Source organism: Notothenia rossii, assembly GCF_949606895.1.
Source record: "Notothenia rossii genome assembly, chromosome: 8".
Taxonomy (NCBI): domain Eukaryota; kingdom Metazoa; phylum Chordata; class Actinopteri; order Perciformes; family Nototheniidae; genus Notothenia; species Notothenia rossii.
Genome location: NC_136906.1, coordinates 46,290,476 through 46,313,637, shown reverse-complemented (window position 1 = coordinate 46,313,637; position 23,162 = coordinate 46,290,476). Strand labels below are relative to the sequence as shown.

At 41.7% G+C, this 23,162-nt stretch overlaps 1 protein-coding gene and 1 long non-coding RNA gene across 3 annotated transcripts in view; both read left to right on the top strand.

Annotated features, from left to right (window-relative positions):
• The first annotated feature begins 8,399 nt into the window (after positions 1-8,399).
• Positions 8,400-13,839, top strand: LOC307014018. 2 transcript variants are annotated; one of them, XR_013801135.1, is made up of 4 exons: positions 8,400-8,491; positions 12,194-12,285; positions 12,674-12,867; positions 13,039-13,839. It is a non-coding gene; the product is annotated as an uncharacterized lncRNA (long non-coding RNA). The 2 variants fall into 2 exon arrangements; XR_013801136.1 differs by lacking the exon at positions 8,400-8,491 and having other exon boundaries at positions 12,054-12,285.
• A 3,371-nt stretch (positions 13,840-17,210) lies between these two features.
• LOC307016206 (endoribonuclease ZC3H12A-like) overlaps positions 17,211-23,162 on the top strand; it is a gene marked incomplete at its 3' end in the record, with an annotated part of 7,889 nt that continues 1,937 nt past the window's right edge. The window contains exons 1-5 of the mRNA XM_079645249.1: positions 17,211-17,988; positions 18,989-19,128; positions 20,376-20,610; positions 21,992-22,098; positions 22,844-23,160. Of these exons, the coding sequence (XP_079501375.1) occupies positions 17,699-17,988; positions 18,989-19,128; positions 20,376-20,610; positions 21,992-22,098; positions 22,844-23,160 (1,089 nt within the window). The 5' untranslated portion in view covers positions 17,211-17,698. The remainder of the gene's footprint in view (positions 17,989-18,988; positions 19,129-20,375; positions 20,611-21,991; positions 22,099-22,843; positions 23,161-23,162) is intronic.

Genomic DNA, 23,162 nt, shown 5'->3' with positions numbered 1-23,162 from the left:
TCACCCACACACTGACCTCCTTCTCCCCTCTCTCTCCAAGTGAGGTTCTTACCCTCATTACCTCTGCCCGTCCTACCACCTGTCCTCTGGACCCTATCCCCTCAAACCTCCTTCAGACTATCGCTCCTGATATTCTACCGTTTCTCACCCATTTCATCAACTCTTCTCTAACTTCTGGTCACTTTCCAAACAGTCTCAAGGAGGCAAGAGTAAACCCTCTCCTAAAGAATCCCACTCTCAACCCGTCTGATGTTATAAACTACAGGCCTGTCTCTCTCCTCCCGTTCCTGTCTAAAACACTTGAACGCGCTGTCTTTAAACAACTCTCCTGTTATCTCCATCAGAACAACCTTCTGCATCCGCACCAGTCTGGTTTCAAGGCAGGTCACTCAACAGAAACTGCTCTCCTTGCTGTTTCTGAGGGACTGCACACTGCTAAAGCAGCCTCCCTCTCCTCTGTCATCATCCTTCTGGACCTGTCTGCTGCATTCGACACGGTGAACCATCAGGTCCTCCTTCGCACTCGCAAGAACTTGGAGTTTCAGGCTCTGCACTTTCCCTCCTCACCTCATACCTCAAAGACCGCACCTACAGGGTTACTTGGAGAGAGTCCGAGTCCGACCCTTGTCAATTAACTACAGGGGTCCCTCAGGGCTCTGTTTTTGGTCCCCTCCTCTTCTCCTTGTACACAAACTCGCTCGGGTCTGTCATTAGCCCGCATGGTGTTTCATACCACTGCTACGCTGACGACACCCAACTAATTCTGGCCTTTCCCCGCTCAGAGACCCAGGTCGTCGCACGCATCTCTGCTTGCCTAGCAGACATCTCTCGGTGGATGTCTGCTCATCACCTCAAGTTCAACCTTGACAAGACTGAACTGCTTTTCCTTCCGGGAAAAGATTGTCCCACTCTTGACCTAACAATCAACATCGGCACCTCTGTTGTTTCCCCGACTCAGACTGCAAGGAATCTGGGTGTGATCCTAGATAACAAACTGTCCTTCACTGCAAACATTGCTGCTACAACCCGCTGCTGCAGATACACGCTTTACAACATCAGGAGGATACGTCCCCAGTTGACTCAGAAATCAGCGCAGGTTCTGGTCCAGGCTCTCGTCATCTCACGCCTAGACTACTGCAACTCCCTCCTGGCTGGTCTACCTGCATGTGCCATCCGACCTCTGCAGCTCATCCAGAATGCAGCTGCTCGTCTGGTCTTCAACTTTGCTAAATTCTCCCACACCACGCCGCTCCTCCGCTCCCTTCACTGGCTTCCAGTAACTGCCAGAATCCACTTCAAGACTCTGGTGCTTGCGTACCATGCTGCGAATGGATCTGGCCCTTCCTACATCCAGGACATGGTTAAACCGTACACCCCAGCACGTGCACTCCGCTCTGCATCAGCCAAACAGCTCGCTGCACCCGCACTGCGAGGGGGACCCAAGTTCCCATCAGCAAAAACTTGTGGGTTTGCTATCCTGGCTCCAAAATGGTGGAATGAGCTCAGACTGAAAAACTCGCAGACTGAAAACTCATCTCTTTAGACTCCACTTTGAGCGATTGAATTACCAACAAAGCACTTATATACTAATAAAGGACTGGCTTATCTAAATCCAGTTGAGTAGCACTTGAAATGTGTGGCTCTATGAAACCTGATGTACTTATATGATTCTGTTTTCTTCAAGGTTGTATCTTCCTGGTCGAATACACTTATTGTAAGTGGCTTTGGATAAAAGCGTCAGCTAAATGCAATGTAATGTAATGTAATCAGGGCCGTGGGAAGTAGGGGTGCTGAGGGTGCTGCAGCACCCCCTGGTGGAGGACAGGGGATCTGCACTTCCAAAAGATTAAATACAAATATAATTGAAAAAAAAAACGAATTTCCAGCCTTGATGTAACAACATTCATAATTAAATAAAGATAACACCCTTTTCACCCCGGTTACATTTTCCATTTGCCCCTTACGATGGCCGCTGTAAGTGATGAAAGTGGGGGATGTTGGCTTATCAGGCGCCCGCAGCTCACAGCTAAAGTGAGAGGGAGAGATCGATAGATAGATAGAGAGGGGGGGGGGTTGTTAGCTTCTGCTCCGCTAACGGATATAAGAAGCTGTTTCTACAATAATGTGGAGGGAGAGTGAGTTAAAGGACTCTGAGGGTTTGGATAGTTCACTTTAGTCTAAGTTATCTCAGTGAGTCTCAAACGTTTTGATCACAATTTATGTCAACAAATATTTCCAAGGCACACCTTTATAATTATTAGGATAAATAAAAACAGGTTTGAAATCATTCCAATGTATACTATAGGACAGTAAACCAAAAATATCGTTTAAAACTGGAGAGATTTAAAAATATGCATAAATAAATAAATGTTAACTAAGATATAAATGAACAACAAAAATAACATACGTTAGCCTACATTTATTTGTTATTGGCTATGGTAGGTTATTGGAAATGTTCACACTTATTTGATTAATAAAATGCAAACCGATCTTTTTCAAATGGGTGTTTAGAGTTGTACCCCCTAGAACAGTCTCTAGTAATTGGGCACTCAAAGTGCACCAGATTGAAGCATTTTACTTACTTTTAGAAAAATCTTCCCTGTGGGACATACCCCCAGACCCCCCTAGAGGATGTGAAGTCCACCCCCCAATTATAACATGTTCATGCAGTACTAAATACATTTTAAGCATTTGTATATAAGCTGTCCACCATGTCAATACTTATCTCTTTGTGTAGCTGTATTGCTCTTTTGTAGAGGTTTTTCATTGCCAGCTAAAATCTTGCCTAGGGCAGCAAATTGGTCAGAACCTGCCCTGGTGTCATCCCCACAGCACCCCCCATTTGAAACATGTTCCCACGGCTATGAATGTAATCATAAAAACTCACAAACATCAGCAACTGAGCATTGTCAGTGGTGTCAATGGACTCATCCACAGCTAAGTAAATGCACTGTACATTTTTTTATTCCATCACAAAGCTGATTAATCAAATCACCAGGAAGTATTTATGTTCTTCTGGTTGCTGTGGAATCTGAGAGGGAGATTTGCTTGATTGATTTGTTGATTATTTCCTCTTTTTGTTTGCCTTCAAACATGGTCTCTACTCTCCATCACTTCAGTCATGCATTCTTTTATACTTCAGTTATTATCCAGTGGAAATACCTTACCTACTGGCCTAATTAAATCAAAGTGGTTACTTTTTTTTGGCAGGGCAGTGTAGTTTTACACAGTCTTATTTGACTTTCTCAGGACTTAAAACTGTTTTTTTGGGGCAGACCCCCACAAAGAAAAAAATATATTTACACACGTAAGGTCATCATCTTAACAGTTGTGTATGCTCATCCGTGAGCAGAGCATTAAGTTGACATGTCTATAACAGCTGAATGCGGCGATTACCATTTTGTTCAGCAAAACGCCTCACAAAATTAGTAAGATCCAAAGCTTTAGTACGTTTTGATTCAATGCTGAGTAGAGCCAAACTTGACAGTTTCTTATCTGTCATTGTAGACCGCAAATACCTCATTCCTTCAGTACTTGGGTCCGAATGCTTCTCGTTTTGTGCCGTACCGTTCAAATGAAATCACCGCCAATCATATTTCAACGCTCGCGCCATGGCCGGGGGAGGGGTTACAAGGCGGTTATGGCTAGAAAGGATCCGTCTTGTGTAAAACTCTCGCGAGAGTTTGGCTGAATGTCTCGTTGCTGAATGTTTACGTTTGGCATGCAGCCTTTCAGTTACGATCGTTAACATCAGTGGGCCACAGCAAATGATGGTGAGAAGCTAAACTATCTATTAATTATGTCAATGACAGGGAATGTGATTGTTGAAATAGGGTGTTAGCGGTCTTGCTGCTGTTCAAAGAAGAATGACAACACTGTAGATCACCAACACTATGGTTTATTTTTTATTCACAGGCAAGTGAACTTTGTCGCAGTAACAGTCCCAAGATAGCTCCTGGTGCAATAAAATGTTCCCTTGCAGTGTTTTACTATTATGTCTGATGTTTCTCTATTAATATTGCTGCTGCATTAATGTGCATGTTGCATCATGTTACTGCTGTAGATGTGTTTCCGAGCCGCTCCGATTACAACGATAGTTACAACGAGAATGTGACGTCATATTTATACGGATCCTTTCTAGCCATAACCAATACCCCTGGCGTAGACAAATCAACTTCCGGTGATACGGAGACCGAAAAACGAGGAAATAAAAAATAACCGAAGTGAGACGCACCCCTAGACGCAGAGCAGAGTGACACATCTCTATTTCGTTTCTATCTTCCTCTTGAGTCAGCTGACGCGTGATAAAAAGTGCTCTACATGAAGTAAACACCCACCAGGTCAGCAGCAAGGAGAGGGAATGGCGCCCTCTGGTGGGTTTACCTACTAATGTCAACAAAAACTAAAAGTATTGAACCAAAGAAAGTGAAAGTTATACAGCAAATTCAGGCAAAAGGTGTATGGATTTCAATTAAGGTGATGTGCCTACAACATAACATAGAGCTGAAGTTGCCCAGCAATACTATAGAGATAAATGATGAGAACGTTTTCATGTGATTGTGTTTACATAATATTACTTTGTATACTGAAGTTCAACACACATCCTGCAGCAGGAAAGATACGGTAGTAATATATTTGTAGAAAACAATTGGAGTCAACATCTTCAGTATGATGAATATTGCAGCAATCAGACTTCAAGACAATCTCTTTGCAAATGTTTTTAATCCCTTGTGGTCACTTATAACATGAAATATAGTTATTCTGCCCCTGATGAAATATAATATGATAATTGTATGTATTGTGCCAAGTCAGGAAGACACAAAAAATGCTGTTAAAGCCACAGATTATCAGTAGGCCTATGTCCATCAGTGACAACAACAAAGGTCAGAGAGGAGCTGAGACTCGGGCCAGGTGCTCTGATCTGCAGCTCCTGTGATACCTTTAAGGACAAACGGAGAATAGTAATAACAGGCAAAGGCATTCCTGATATCAGAGGTTAGGCAGGGGCTGTAATAAAGGCCCTTTTGTGGTGCACTATTAAGGGACTCTTAAATGATATACTAAATAGTCTTTTTTATGGTATACTTTACTATTGAGTTTTTATGACGTACTATATTATCAATTATTTGTATTGACAACCTTTTTGAGATGCTATACTATGATATTTTACATACTATTGTAAGGAAAAAGTATGACAAATTATTTTATCAATTATTTGAAGGCATACTGTACTGTGACTTTGTTATGACATACAATAAGTAATAACTCTTTTATGAGGTAATATTTTGTGAGTTTTAATGACATACTGTTTTGAATCTTTTATGGAATAGTATACTATGGCTTTTTTATGACATACAAAGTCATCGTGTTGAATTTTTCGAATACACGTTTGAACTCAGGTTACAGTTATTTTCAGTTGCTAACACACTAAAATGTAAAAAGAAAAAAAAGCATAATTATTTGTGTTATTATGTTTGAACTGACACTCAAAGAGCTCCAGTACACAGGCCAAATGTCACTGTGTGTGTACTGTGTGCTCTGCATGTGTGACCATTAAAGAGGGTTTCATCCCTCCCAATATTATCTTTATTATCAATAGGAGGAGTTACAGGCATTAGAGGAGGTTAAACTGGCAGGACATTACATTACATGTCACTTTTTACACGCTTTTATACAAAGCGACTTACATACACCACATACATTCATTACTGTGGACATTCCCCACAGGAGCAATTTAGGGTGAAGTGTCTTTCCCAAGGACACAATGACATGCTGACTGCAATAAGGATTGAACCAGTGCTCCCCTGATCAGTGCACTATCTCACTGAGCCACAGCCTCCCTACATATCTGTGCATCTGACCGAGGTGTCCACACACACAGAGACTTCACAGGTGTGGACATCCTGTCAGGAGCTGTAGGTCTCTGTGTTCTCCCCGGATGGGACATCATCTAAATATCTTCAAATAATCATTGAATATGGACTACATATCAAGAGAAATGTCACGTTAAACGTCTATGGGGCCTGTACATTTACTCAAAGTAACTTCTTATGTTGCAATCTGCAGAATTGTATTTATCCACAGAGTTTAAACTCGTTGGCACTGGAACAAATTGTTTCAGAAGTATTACAGGATGTGATATTGTTACTTATGTCCTCATATGTTAGTTATTTACAGCAACAACTTTACTGTAATGAAACATATTACATATTTTCCAACATTTGACTGCACTGGCTCGACCCAATGTATGCAGCTGTTTTGGCTTGTCATAGACTACAGGGATATTAGCCTACTTATTATTTCAATGTATGTGTTAATTCATAGACGAAAGGACATGGACATCAAATATATTGGGTATTAAAACCAAACGTAGGTTACTAGCTGACTATGCTGCTGACTCATTAAAGTTATTTCCAATGAAGCTACACATCCGACAGAAAGTAGTCCCCTCTGGCAGGACCCCCGATGAAACAGATGTCAGCTGGACCCTCAACGGAACAGGACATGGAGTCGGCAGGACCCCCGGCGGATCAGGTGTCGGAGGGACCCCCAACAGAACAGGACAAGGAGTTGGCAGGTCCCCCGGCAGGACAGATGTCGGCAGAACCCCCAACGGAACAGGACATGGGGTTGGCAGGACCCCCGGCGGGATAGTAGTCGGCGGGACCCCCAATGGGACAGGACATGGTGCTGGCAGGACCCCCAGCGGAACAAGACACAGAGTTGGCAGGACCCCCGGCGGAATAGGTGTCGGCGGAAACCCCAACAGGACAGGACACAGAGTTGGCAGGACCCCCGGCGAGACAGGTGTCAAACATGGTGTCGGCGTGTTATCTTTATTGCTACCCCCTTCCCCGTCAATTTATAGTGTTGGTCCACAGCGCAAACGTATTAGTTTAACAAAATCTGCATCTAAAATTGTGGCATAGATACGTTATTTTCCCCTGTGCAATTCTCCAACCCAGTCTCACATCTCACATCACATCGTCATAAACAAATACCGGAAACAGACCGAAAACATAAAAAAAAATAATAATAATACTTTATTCCGAGTATGCTTGCTTTTCTCTTTGAAAGTCATCACATAACGGCATTTTAATACACGGTTCGGCTGCATGCAGGGAAAATAACGTATGCCACAATTTTAGATGCAGATTTGGTTAAACTAATACGTTTGCGCTGTAGACCAACACTATAAATTGACGGGGAAGGGGGTAGCAATACAGATAACACCATTAAACAGTTACACAACATAACAGAAATAATATCAATAGCAGCGTCCCTAGCAACCACCTTGGTAACAATGAAAACGTTGTATTGACACAATTTCCTGAAGTAATCCTCGTAATAACTAGCAAACTAAAGATCATGTACATCCACTGCACACATAATCTGAAATAACAACTGTTACTTCTCGCATCAAATGACATCAACACGCATTTTAATGGCCAAACTAACCTTAAAATAGGCATTTTCCACCGAGAATAAAACGAATGTCGGCCATGTTTTTTTTTCTGCAGGGAGAAATTTGAAGATCACGTGACATAGACGCCAGCCATTGGAAATTAATGGCGAAAAAAAACTTAGGGATCTTACAATTTCAGAGGCGTTTTTGTAGAAATACTACGTCCCAAATTGTGGATCAACGTAGTTATTACACGTTTTTTTGTGAGACTGGGTTGGCACAGCTGATCGTCTGACAGCAGCCAGCTCTGTCACCGTTATTTTCACACCCCCCCTCTCTGGTAGTAGGCCTACACATTTACTGAGACAAACATTTGTATCATCTGTTGTAGACCCAATTATACTAAATAAAATAAGAAATTATTCTCAAAAAAGATAAAAAGCCATTCTTAAAATGTATAAACGAACAATAGTTTGATTAATATTGATTAGAGTGCACAAAATAAATAAAATAATTGAGAGAAGAAAAAGAGATATGTTATCTATCAAAACCCAGATTAATATTCATTGGACTGCACACTTTGTTTGTTTGTGTGGATATGTAGCACATTAACATTTTAAATAGTACTTAATGACTGACTGAATGGAAATGACAATAAATGAAAATGTAAAACGAAAAAGCGATCATGAAAATATTTCCAATAAATGAATTTAATTATTTTTGACCACTTTGTTGTTCAGATATATCACAAATGTAACTAAACGATACATTAATTGAAACAAAACACTGTATAAACTGAGGAGTGAGTCCCTTGAATTTCATGTATTTTTTTCACTCCACCGGGAAACTGCTCTCATGTCAAGAAGCATCAGATCAGTGCATGCGCTGCTTCGTCCAATCAGTGAGCGATACACAGTAAGGGGGCGGGGCGAGTGTCTGAGGATTCCACCGGAGGATGGTTCGGTAGTTCCTCGACTATCGACCCTCGCTCCTCGGTCCTCCGGCACAAATAAGGCCACTGGGATATATATAAACACTAGATGGCTCATGGGAGATTTTCCAGCGCGCTATGGTAGCTATTGTAAGGTGAGTGATCTGCACACAAATACTCTTAACTCACTGAAATCTTGACTGATTTACAAGCGGTTTGGTTTATTATAAACGTTATTAGCATGGCTATGATACAGGATGCTTGGACATGTTGAAATTGCAGCTTTTCTTTGTGTATGTGGTTGTATTTATTAGCTGGCTAATAGGGGTGTAACGGTACACGTACCCGTACCGAAATTATTCGGTACGGGCCCTTCGGTTCGGTGCACGTGTGTACCAAAGTGTACCGAAAGAATATAACGTTAAACGTAAAAAATTGAGAACGTGAACAACTTTTTGGAAGTAATCTCAGGTGTAATTCAGAGTAATTTGCTCACATTGGGTTCAACGCGTCATAGAGCGAGCAAGTCATTTCATTGGACGAGAGGCATACTATGAGAGCTGGTCAGAGGGATGCGTTCATTTAGTCAGTAATTTGGAACTGTCGAAATGGCGTACGCAGATAAAGTTGAGCTCGAAAATCCTCCAGCATCATTGAAGTCTCCGGTTTGGGAACATTTTGGTTTTCCAGTTACGTACAAGGATGACGGACAAAGACAGGTGGACCAAACCAAAGCTGTTTGTTGGCATTTTTCAACTAAAATTGGTTACGCGGCTGGCAATACAACAAACTTGCACACTCATTTGAAAAGGCATCACCCGAACGTGAATATCACCGGTACCAAAAGAAAAAAGACTGAAGTGCAAACCCAACTCCCGCTAGCATTTAAGCCTCCACCACTCGCAAAAAGTTCAGACTGAGCCAAAGCTATTACAAACGCCAAATATCCTTATGTTGCCATTTTAGCAAAGTGCTACCTGGCTGTATCTGCTATCTCTGTCCCTAGCGAGAGGGTGTTCTCCACAGCAGGAGACATTGTTAGTGCCAGCAGATCTGCCCTTTCGGCAAGCAATATGGACAAGTTAATTTTTCTTTAAAAAAACATGAAAATACAATGATAATCAAGTCATAATGTCAAACTGGCTGCTTAGGTACTAGTACAGTAAAGTTCAAATACAGATTATTTCAGTTCATCGAAGTGCTGCACCTTAATGTTTATTTTATGATATTTTGTATTTATTTGAGTGAATATTCACAGTTTAATAATAATAAAAAAAAAAAACTAATAGTTTATGTTTTGTGAGTACTAGTACAGTAAAGTTCAAATACAGATTATTTCAGTTCATCAAAATGCTGCACCTTAATGTTTATTTTTTATTATATTTTGTATTTATTTGAGTGACTACATTATTCACAGTTTAATAATAATACAAAAATATATATATATATTTTATGTTTTGTGATAATTTTTTCTGCTGTACTGAAAACGTACCGAACCGAACCGTGACCTAAAAACCGAGGTCCGTACCGAACCGAAATGTTTGTGAACCGTTACACCCCTACTGGCTAATAACAAGAGGCTGTGAGTTAGACCTAGTATTACAAAGTTGACCCAGCAACTTTACACCAGTGGGAGAGGCAGAACTGCGCTTTCTTTTCAACATAACCTCCGGTATCACTGTGGACGTTTTTGTCCATATGGGTCATTTTTCACTTTTCATTTTGCAATCACTTTGGTTCTGTTGGTGCAAATGGCCTGATTTTTTGTAACAAGGCTATTTTCTCGATCTATTTTGGAATTCCAATTTCAATTTTTCAAATCGGTCTTTAATTCACTGTGTAACAAATCGACTACGCAAATTAGTCATTCGAGAAGAAAATGTCCACTGCAAAATAGTTTGATAAAAACATTATATTAAAAGGTTTTTTTCACAACTTATTTGGGTCCAATCTTTAAACCAACTTCCGCCCTAATAGAAAATACCAAATATGTAATCATTTTCAGGATTTTAACCCTTTAAATGTCATTTCGAATACATGAAACCGCTGTTTTTTATCATGATGAAAACAGAGAAAATGAGTTATTTTCCAAAAAATACATATCTGGGGACTGGCTCTTTTTTTTTATATAACAGTCTTGGATATGTCAAAGATTAGTAACAAAATAGATTTTTTTGCATTATTAGTTTTTGCACAAAATCAGATTGAACAAAAAGGTCACACATTAGTCATTCGGGACAAAAATGTCCACTTCCAAAAACTGCTCTAAAATGGATTACCATTTGTTTTAACTTTTAGGGGTTCAATCCTTCAATCAACTTCAGTCCTGATCAAAAATACCAAATGTTAAATTATGTTCAGGATTTTAACCCTTGAACTGCCAGTTTGAAAACATGAATCTGTGTTTTCTATGAAAAACATGCACAAAAAGACAGTTATTTTCCATATAATAAATGTTGGGGGGGTTTGTTTTGATCACAGTCTTGCATCAGTACACCAAGCCCACCATTATGAACCCTGGTATTAAAATGGACCGTGAACTCAAACTTGAGAGTCAGATTAAGTCGGTGGTAAAAACGAGCTTTTGTCACCTGAGGCAGCTAGCCAAAGTAAAACCTTTTCTCTCCAGACAGCAGTTTGAGACAGTAATCCATGCCTTTGTCACCACCCGGCTAGACTACTGTAACTCTCTCTACATGGGGGTCAGTGGGTCCTCCCTCGCACGACTGCAGCGGGTGCAAAATGCCGCAGCAAGGCTCTTAAGTGGCACACGGAAGTATGACCACATTTTCCCTGTCTTAGCTTCTCTCCACTGGCTGCCAATTTATTTTAGGATCCATTTTAAAATTCTTTTATTTACTTTTAAATCCCTAAATGGCATGACCCCACCATACCTTGCTGAGCTGCTACACCATTACATGCCGAACCGCCCTCTCAGGTCAGCGGACCAACTGCTCCTGAATTTTAAATCGCTTCTTAAAACCCACCTCTTCTCCTTAGCATTTTAACATTTGGCGTTTCAACATCTTTAGAGTGTTACTTTTTTGCATTTAAATTGTTTTTTGTTTTTACTTGTACTTGTTTTATGGTGTGTGAGCTGAGCTGTGTTACTTTTTTGTAAGCTTTGTTTTATTTATTTGCCTGTACAGCACTTTGGTCTGGAGGTTTAAAGTGCTTTATAAATAAAATTGTATTGTATTGGATATGTCAAAGATTATACAACAGGCACAGAAACCAAGAAATGACAAGCATGTAATTCAATGGTTAAATGTCACATCTGGTGATATACAGTAAAAAGGACACATTGAACTATTTTCCTCCAATATAAAACTCTGACATTATAAAATGCATGATTTTATACCGGTATGGCAGAGAGATCAAAATATGTGGTTATAATGGGAGTGGATGGGACATTTTTGTCCGCGAGTGGCTAATGTGAGTTTTTTGTTTAATCTGATTTTGTGCAAAAACTAGTAATCAATCAAAATCAATGTTGTTGCTAATCTTTGACATATCCAAGACTGTTATAAAAAAAAAAGAGCCAGTCACCATATATGTATTTTTTGGAAAATAACTCATTTTCTCTGTTTTCATCATGAAAATAAACAGCGGTTTCATGTATTCAAAATGGCATTTAAAGGGTTAAAATCCTGAAAATGATTACATTTTTAGTATGTTTTTATCAAAGTCTTTTGCAGTGGACATTTTTGTCTCCAATTACTAATTTGCGTAGTCCAATCGAATGATACCGGAGGGTTAAGTTACACATGATTTCTTCCAAGTGGTTTGGCTTGTTAAAAACATCTTACATTTTAGATAAATTATGATACAGGAAATTGCTGGCTTTGTGTTTCCAGAAGTACCTGACTATGCCGGAGTTTTGTGCAGCCTACGGATGCTCTAATCGCCGCAGTCTGCAAACAAGAACCCGTGGAATCACCTTTCATGTGTAAGATATGACAATATTATGACTATAATTAGGATAATCGTTAATTACTTAGTGGATGTATGTACATTACAAGTCCTGCTACACAGGATCAGTGGGGCGATGTGAGTCAATAGTATTGCAAGATTGATGTTGACCCAGCCTCTTTAGAATATGTTGCTACCATTTCTTTACACAATTATTTAATGTTTCTTTTGGACACCTTTTTTATAACTCTTAGTGTGGTTGTCTTATTTATAAAGTATACATACATACATTACATACATACATACAATTACCCCAAACATATGATAATTTCGTTGTGTATTTTTACCCTTAATGTTAAAGGAAAGAAGGGAGGACAATGTTGACAATAATTTATATATCTGGCTACCTTTCTCATGTTTTTAAGGTTTCCCAAAACCGGAGAGAGGAGGAGGCAGTAGGGAAGTTGCCCTAAGAAGGGACGCTTTTGTTTCCTCTGGCAGGACACTGCTCTGCAGTGAGCACTTCAGGAGTGAGGACTTTGACAGGACGGGGCAGACTGTCCGGCTTAAAGATGGTGTTGTGCCAACAGTATTCAACTTCCCAGCTCATCTTCAAAGGGTATGTGTATCATTGGCCAAACAGAATTCAAGGTGTATAAGATTGATATATAAATATGTGAATAAATGTCACACTTTAGTTTTTCTTTCTGCAAGTTTAGGAATAAATAATGTGTTGTGTATTGCAGCACATTTTAAACACTCAAAATGTCTTTAATTATGTTTATTTTAGCCGGAAGCAAAAAGAAGCACAACCAATTCAAGAAGAGCGGAAGATGAACCTCAGCCTAATGTTGTGAGTATTCTGAATGTGGCCAATACCAGATAGATGGTCATTGATTTCAGGAGGGTGAGGACGTCTTCTCAGCCCCTGTGCATTCTGGGAGAGGATGTGGCTGTTGTGGAGGATTACAAGTACCTGGGAGTCCATTTAGACAATGGGCTGAACTGGAAGATCAACACTGACGCTGTGCACAAGAAGGGGATGAGCAGACTCTACTTTCTGAGGAAGCTGAGATCCTTCCACATGTGCAGCAAGATGCTGGAGATCTTCTACCGGTCTGTTGTAGCCAGTGCACTCTTCTTTGCTGGAGGGGCAGCATCAGAGCCGGTGACACCAGCAAGATCAATAAACTGATCAGGAAAGCTGGGTCTGTCATCGGCATCAAGCTGGACCCCTTTGAAGCTGTGGTAGAGAGGAGGACACTGAACAGGCTGTTGTCCATCATGGATAACCCCACCCATCCTCTCCACCTGCAGCTGGACAGTCAGCGGAGCTCCTTCTCCAACAGACTGCTGCAGCTCCCTTGTCACAAGGACCGATACAGGAACACATTCCTGCCCACTGCAATAACTCTGTACAATAAATCACCTCTGGCTGGAAGAGAACTCTCTGCTCCATAGTTTTTCTTGGAATAAAACCTCGCTGTACATTTTACACATATATAATCTGTTCAATATTTAATATTTAACATTAATATTCCATATGCCTTATATATATATATATATATATATATATTAGATATATATAATATCCTGCCAATGCAACATGTATATTTTCCTCTGTCTTTCTTTTCTTTCTTTTTCTTTCTTTTTTCTAATTTATTGTAATTTGCGTTGTCCCTTATGCTGCTGTAACAAAACAAAAAATCCCAAATTGGGATCAATAAAGTACCATCTTATCTTATCTTATTTGCATGTGGAATGTCACTAACAAATGAGAGCATAATATGGCTTGTCATATTAAATCCTTTATCTCTGTGTTACCCAGGAAGGTCTATGATGTGCTGTGAAGTGGTAACGTATTTCAAAGGTTCTGGATTTGTTTACAAATCTAGAAACTAAATACAAAACTAGGACGATATGAAGATCTTATGTCAAAATAATTGTTATCAATGACACAGAACTGGCCTGTCTGTGAGATAATTTTATGTTGGTTTGGTTCCTCTGATAAAGGTGTGAATATCTAAATAATATACCACCATATGCTATTGTCATTAGTTGTGTCCCTGTTCTTCAAGCTAAGGCATTGCTAAATGAACAACTCTTGGCTTACAGAGTGGTAACATGAGACCGATTTTTATATGTTTTATAATTTATTTTAAATATTAACAATGTAATAAAATAAATGGATATATATATATATATATATACACCGGTAAATATAAATACTGTGTGTGTGTATAGCTATTGCTTTATCTGCTTAATGTTATTTTCATAAGAAAGTCCATGATTATAAGTATGCAGTATCATAACTACACCTTTGATGTTTATAAAAAACCAAACCGTTTGAAAATTGGATGAAAATTGAGCACGCTATAGTTATTTAAATAGTAAACTATAATGTTATGAATGAGAGGTCTACCTGTAGCAAGATGGCGGCCATGTGGCAACGTCAGTCTCCATTGGCCAGCAGCGTGGGTGAGTCATCTAGTGTTTATATATATCTATGACTGGGACGGTACTCAAGATGGCGCAGACAAATCAACTTCCGGTGATACCGACACCGAGGAGCGAGGAAATGAGAAATAACCGAAGTGAGACACAGCCTATGTCCCACATTTGAGTGACAATCAGGCTCCATTCGCTTTTTTAAACGGCATCATGTAAGTTGCCTCAAAACAGAGGTCCACAGTGTCCCTCCCTCCCCCCCTTGACAGTTCACAAGCGCTCCCAACGTACAGGGCAAATGAAAAGTGTAACCGGGGTGAAAAGGGTGTTACATTTACTTAATTATGAATGTTGTTACATCAAGGCCGAAAATTAGGATGAGCACAACCAGAGCTGCCAGCGCAGCCCTAGGCGAACATCTATAACGCCAGTGCCACGGGCCGGCCCTGCTTATCCTGATAAGATGTGACTGTTTACTTTCGTTATGCATCGACACAGCGACACAAACCGAATGACGAGGATACTCGCATACGTTGAGGACTACAGACACATTCATAGCTTTTACACTGCCGTGAACATGTTTTCGTTTCTATCTTAACGTTTATGCTTTTATCTTTGTTCTTATATTTTTTGTATCTATTTCTGTGTAACTTGGTAATATTAATATTAGTTCCTTGTTATTGTTGTCTTTCCATCTGTCGGTGATGATTATACCTCGCTACTACATAACAAAACACATGGCCTGAGGCTCGCAGGCTGATCAACTAGGATATCTGATCTTGGTGGGTCTCAAAGAGGCTTGATACAGACCTCAGTCAATATACTATTTCTAAGCAAATGCCTACTATAATATATGATATGGCTTAAACGTGTACATAAATTCCATCACATTATACATGATGGTCGGGTTGTATTTTTCTGGAACTTTTTAACAATGTTAATGTAACAAAATGAGCTGTGGTGAACCACTATGTCGTATTGATCTCTGGCGCACTCATAGTGCGCAGGGCTTGAGTGATTTTTGCTGTTAGGACTCGGGTTTGAGTTAAGCATGAACTTTTTTGTTATTTTCATGTCGATTGAAACAATATTATGTTTGAATAGAGGATTCCTAATAGCCGAGACCAAAATGAATGACCAAGCCTGGAGCTTTAGATGGCAGAGACAGTTTAAGTGGAGTTGTAACCATCTTCACTGAAACTCCCTTTACATGTTAGGTCTTGTTTGTTTCACCTGTACAACAAGGCTTGGAAATAATTACAGTAACGGATGTGTCCCAGTGAACACATGAACTGCAAATGAGAATTGAAATAAACAGTGTGAATGACTAATAAAAGTGTACAGCTTCATCACAGCTTTACTTCAGCACCTGAGGATCCTGATGAGGAAGTAGAAATCACTAATGCACACAGGTCTCTTCACTGCTGGTGTTTTTCAGCAACGAGCAGTTACTTCCTCCTGTGAGTAATAAGAGCAGCTCACACACACACACACACACACACACACACACACACACACACACACACACACACACACACACACACACACACACACACACACACACACACACACACACACACACACACACACACACACACACACACACACGTGCACACATACACACACACACACACACACACACACACACACACACACACACGTGCACACACACACACACACACACACACACACACCCCCCCACATACACAAGCGCGCGCACGCACACACACACACACACACACACACACACCCCCACCCCCACACACAAGCGCGCGCACGCACACACACACACACACACACACACACACACACGTGCACACACACACACACACACACACACACACACACACACACCCCCACCCCCACACACACAAGCGCGCGCACACACACACACACACACACACACACACACACACACACACACACACACACACACACACACACACACATTCACACACACACACACACACAGAGGATCCAGCTCAGCTTCATGAAAGTACAGAATGAGGCTCATTGTGAATGATGTTTGTAACGTGTTCAGACGTGTTGTGTTTCAGACAGAGAGTCGCAGTCAGTATGCAGCTACAGAGCAAAGGTTGCTGGAGCTAGTGAGGCAATCAAGCAGAGATAATCTTTTCATTTCAGGGAAAAACATGAGGGTGAGGGCCTCGTTGATGAACTGAGTGTCGACTCAGTAGCAGAGGAAGTGGTTCGCTGCAAGTTGTAGCAAGCCTCTGCAAAGCCCAGCCCTATGCAAAGGGGAGGGTGCTCATATTAAACCTATCTTTTCCTCATACTTCAAATGTCAAGTTGACACATTGTTTAGGTGTAATAGCGTGACATAACTTTGCTGAAGTTTTGTACTCAGAATAGCTCTACTTGTGGGAGGAAAAAAGTGGAAGAAGTGGGTTGACTCATTCAGCGAGCTATAGCCTGACATTGTGATCTGTCGGGGGGGTTTCCACACAGCGACACTCCCAACTCACACTGAGTGACACTGGAGGTAAACTTGGCCCAGGGATATGTGTGTGTGTGTGTGTGTGTGTGTGTGTGTGTGTGTGTGTGTGTGTGTGTGTGTGTGTGTGTGTGTGTGTGTGTGTGTGTGTGTGTGTGTGTGTGTGTGTGTGTGTGTGTGTGTGTGTGTGTGTGTGTGTGTGTGTGTGTGTGTGTGTGTGTGTGTGTGTGTGTGTGTGTGTGTGTGTGTGTGTGTGTGTGTGTGTGTGTGTGTGTGTGTGTGTGTGTGTGTGTGTGTGTGACAGGGTTTCTGACGCAGTGTGACATCAGCGCTGTTTGCATGTGCGTTGGAAGTCATGAGGTTGTGGTAGGAAGAGCAGATTTTATCCGCCTGAGTGACTGCAGCTGTGCTTCCTGTTTACACTGACAGAGGTCAACTCCATCCCTGCTGACACCTGTCAACAGGCCGTTGCCTCGGAGACGCTGAGGAGCCAGAATAAGGAGGCGCGGAGGATTCCCCAGACAGACAGACAGTGAGAGGACACAGGATGGACCGGCAGCAGCACGTCAAAGTGGAGCGCTTTCTCAAACTGGGATATTCTCACAGTGACATCCTGAGGGTGCTGGAGAGCCTCCACCATGACGCCCAGACCAACGACATCTTGGAGGAGCTGATAAAGACCTGCCACACTGGCAGCAACAGGAGCGGCCCCCACAGCCCCCGGCTGGTTCCCAGGGGCTGCAGCCCGGGGCCCGCAGAGCCCAGAGCCGGGCCCCCCAGAGAGCCCCCCGCAGGCTTCAGAGCTGTTGTCATAGACGGGAGCAACGTGGCCATGAGGTGCGCCACACTCACACATCACTAACACACTCTGTCAACTCTAAAACGCTCTTAAAGTATAAAGTAAGTGTTCACAGTGTCTGATGTTTTCATCATTATCAAAATATCCATTTTAAAGTTTAGAATTGGAGAATCTTTGTAGGTTAGATCTTTATCTGCAAAGTGTCAAACAGTTTAGTATAACAAGTATAACGTAACCTTACATAGGGAACAGGTATCTCAAAGTATGTATGTATGTAAATGTACACAGCCAGACATCTTTATGGAGGTGTGAGGCAGAGAAGTTTATGTAACAGAAAATTCTACTCCTCTACTTTAGGGTTAAAATAGGTTTCCGTTGGTATACCAGCGTCTCCATTAGTGTCACACTTTGTTTCACTTCACAGATTTGATCGCACCACACTTCCTCTTGAGAGATGTGGGAAGTAAAAACATGATATGCCGCTCTAATTTTTACTTTTTCTGCAATCAGTTCAGGATTACATTATGCCTGAAAGGGTGCACACATTGATCTTCCCAGCAGGAGGACTGTCCATACTGAGTGCAGTTCTTATCATACAATGTTTGACATGGACTCAATTGGAAACAAGGAAGTTCAGAGTTAAAATGTGTTCAAACAAATGATATGGAGAATAGGAGGAGGGAATGATATGAGAAAAGAAGAAAAGAAGAGCATGTTGTTATATCATATTTGTATTTCTACAAATAGTACAGTTATGTGAAATCTGTTGACATAATATATTTAATTAAAGTCAACTTTTCAGTTTTGAGAGTGCATATGATCACATAAAACATAAAATTAGGGTGTAGAAGGAGCAGTTTTACTTCTGCAGGTTCAGGATGTGACGCTGCAGTCAGCAGACGGCCGCTGCACATCTGTGGTTCAGAGACCTCTGAGCCTTGTGACACCAAAAGGGGAAAGGGGATGCAAGTGCGTTATGTGCATGAAAACAAAAAAGAGAAGTTGTTTTTGTTGACTGTGGTGTCTGTGTTTTTGTAGCCATGGCAACAAGAAGGTGTTTTCATGCCAGGGCCTCCAGCTGGCAGTGAGCTGGTTCTGGGACAGAGGGCTGCAAGACATCACCGTGTTCGTCCCCCTGTGGAGGAAGGAGCAGCCGCGGGCCGAGGCCCCCATCACAGGTAAGAGCTGGAGGAGAGAGCCTCCAGATATAAGAATGTTCCTCAGTACAGTTTTCAGCTCTGTGAGCACAGGCCTCCCCTCCAGGCTCAGGTCTGACCTCACCCAACTGTCATGTTGTGTTCTATTATAAGACAGGTGCATTGAGTGTAGGCTGAACCGCAATAACCTTCATATTTCACCACCTATAATCAGGACCACCCAGAATTGTAGCCGAGCCACATTTGGCACGAGTATTACAACTTAATGATCTGTGAGAGGATGCACCGAGAGCACTAGACCCTGCTTCCCCCCACATCAGTGACGTCCCCTTTCTGGGCCAGCAAAACAAGACAATGAAGGGGATATGGCAAACATGATGGCAAATAAATGACTTCATACCCAGCAGACACATTGCAACGATACAATTCATGGAGTCAACTTTCTGCCTATTATTCTCTCACTTTTAACTCAGATTCTGTTCTCAGGCAGGTAAGTACAGAGTATGCTCAGTTCGTAGACTGCTTTTCTTAAAAAAGGTCAAATATATATACAGTACATGAACATATATAGCCTATATAAAACCCCACATTTGCGTAGGCATGCATGTACAAACAAATGAAGCGCATGCAAGTGGCTTTGGATAAAAGTGTACCATGTGAGCTAAACCAAATATCCTTTTTACTTCACTCTATCTTGTAAGTTAACAACTTCTTCACTTCCTCTCTGGCAGCCTGGAGTTCCCCTCCTTCACGGTCTAACTAAAAGTATCAAACAACAAGGAAGTTTAAAATCTAAAACTGAAACCCAGTATTTTATTTATTTATTCAGTTCCAAGTTCCTTTTCAAACCATTTGATCACTGTGCAAAGCTCACTGTCATAACAGGGAAGCTGAAATAAGGATCAAGCATCCTTGATCCTTATTTCAGCTTCCCTGAGGCAGCTCAGCTCATCTATCAGAAAGAACAGGGTAAACTACACCTGAAGTGGACATGCAGCGATACACATGCAATAGATGTAGCTGTGCTTAAGTGTGACTTTGTGCTGAATCATTATTACCCTGAATCATTCTCATTAACCACTGAGTTGTATTGAAAACTTCAAACACATAATAAACCAAGCTCCTCTAACAGCACTGAACATGTGAAAGCATTGAGGCCACTAGAGTGGACATGTGTTATTGTTGTTACAGATCAGGTGATTGCCATGCTTTCACCTAATAATAAGCCTTATAATGATGATTAAACAATATCATTATTTTTGTCGTAGATCAACACATTCTCCATGAGCTGGAGCGGAGGAAGATCCTGGTGTTCACGCCGTCTCGCTGCGTGAACGGGAAGAGGGTGGTGTGCTACGACGACCGCTACATCGTGAAGCTGGCCTTCGACTCCGACGGCATCATCGTGTCCAACGACAACTACAGAGACCTGCAGACAGAGAGCCCGCAGTGGAAGAAGTTCATCGAGGAGAGGCTGCTCATGTACTCCTTCGCTAATGACAAGTAAGACTGACAGAATACAGGCAGAGCCACCCCTCTCCCCTCCAACAGAACCACTAACTAAAGTGACAAAGACGCGTTCAAGATTTTCATTGCCCACACAAAAACATTGAAATACTATCATCGGTGTTTGTTTTAGTGACATAATTGTTGTCAAAGACTTAGTTACAGTTTTCTTAATTATATTATTGAAAAAAAACATTCCTGTTATTTTTGACCCAAGTTACAACGCAGATTTTGCTGTTATACTATCAGATATCCGCTCTGCATCAGCCAAACAGCTCGCTGCACCCGCACTGCGAGGGGGACCCAAGTTCCCGTCAGCAAAAACACGTGGGTTTGCTATCCTGGCTCCAAAATGGTGGAATGAGCTCCCCATTGTAATCAGGACAGCAGATAGCTTACACATCTTCCGACGCAAACTGAAAACTCATCTCTTTAGACTCCACTTCGAGCGATAGAATTACTAACAAAGCACTTATATACTAATAAAGGGCTGGCTTTCTAAATGCCAGTTGAGTAGCACTTGAAATGTTTGGCTCTATGAAACCTGATGTACTTATATGATTCTGTTTTCTTAAAGGTTGTATCTTCCTGGTCGAATGCACGTATTGTAAGTCGCTTTGGATAAAAGCGTCAGCTAAATGCAATGTAATGTAATGTAATGTAAAGATATTGTATTATAATAAAACATGTTTTGGAGGGAGGCCACAGGGGGCTCCAAGTTCAGTGTTACAGAAGCTGATCATTTTTGAGCAAACAAACTCAATGACACTTTTGTTAAAATGCATTACATTTTATATTAAATCTATTCCTATAAATGTATTAAACTAATTCTTGTTGTTGTCATTGTGGCATAAGCAGTTTTCTAGCGCCATATTTTATCTGCCTATTTTTCACTGTGATCTTCCTTGTGATCTGATATGAAGACTGGTATAGCCTGTGTGGATTACACCTGAAAGTCAGTACAAAAAAGAAACTTGTGCCTCTGTTCAAATGTGTAATGAAAGCAACAGTAGTCTTTAAAATGATGGTGAAAAATCAATACTATGTCCCACGTCTGCCTGGTTAATGTCGCGGGACATAATGTATGTGCTTGGTTGTGTTCTAGTCACTTTGTTTTCTTGGCTCCCCTGCTTGTAAAAACGTTCTTCTCCTCGCCATGAACTGTTATTTCTCAGATCAATCTCGCTTCAGCCTTTGTTACTCTCTTAAGAATGAGGTTCTTGTTCCAGCCCAGCAGATTGTTGGTTCAAAATAGGAACCAGTTTTCGGGGCCAAGAACCGGCGCGCTGTATACAGCCAGCCTGCGAACCGCTTTGGTGTAATAGAGATGAAAGTGAGAGAGCAGATTGAAAATAACACGGTGCATTCCCTGCTGCAGGTTCATGCCTCCAGATGATCCGCTGGGGAGAAACGGCCCCAGCATCGATGACTTCCTGTTGAAGAAGCCGTGGAGCCCAGACAACAAACTGCAGCCCTGTCCTTACGGTCAGTTCACTCCTCAGCTTCACAACAACAGACCCAACACTGCTCAGTTTACACCCTCCTTCTCTAATGGGGATTACAACTGCACAACAGCGGCAGCTCGCTGCAAGGGTTGTACGGCTTCATTTGTCTGCAGCCATGCTAACATCAGCATGCTGGATGATGGAGAGGCATGTTTTTTAAAAGGGATGATAGTCATAAAGTAAACCATTCACATTAAACAAAAACATATGAAAAGTCAGGATCACAAAAGTGATAAGGACACATCTTCTGATAAAAAAGTGTGTGTCAATCCAGGTTATTATTCATGGGACAAATTAATACTGCTACTTGAGACACGAGAATGGAGTTTAGAGAGGGTGTGTACGACAGGACTGGTTCAAACAGCCTGCTAACCTGCATCTACACTGACAACAAACACAAACCAGAACTCTTCCAAAATCAGCACATTTTGCTCAATGCAAACAAAATAGTAGAAGACAGACAGCAAATGTAGCAAAGATTAAAGTAGACAACTGGATCATAAATCCAAGGCGAGTTCAGGACTTTGTAATGCTCTTAATTTGGAGTGGAGACTGATTCTGGTCTCCAGAGCCACAGCCTGCCGACAGTATCTGCTGGCTGAGAGGAAGCTGGGTCACACTCCATGTGTCTGTGAAGCGTGTGTGTTCCCAGCAGACACACACATGCAGTGTTCTTCAGGTCTCCAGCTGTGGAGCTCATAACTAACTTATTTTCCTTCTTTCAGGAAAGAAATGTACTTATGGAGTCAAGTGCAAGTTTTATCACCCGGAGCGGGCCCACCAGTCCCAGCTGTCTGTGGCCGACGAGCTGAGGGACCGAGCCAAGAACACACACTGCAGATACGGCTCCCCCAACCCCCCTCTCAGCACAGACGACCTGTCCCTCAGGGCTTCACCCAGCGAGCTCTTGGTCTTCCACAGAGACACCAACAGCCCCCGCAGCCCCCCCAGCCGCTGCCTCCGCCTCTGCCCCAGCCCCGAGGAGGACGAGGCCTTCAGCTCCATGGATAGCTCCATGTCCAGGCTTTACATCCAGGACAGTGT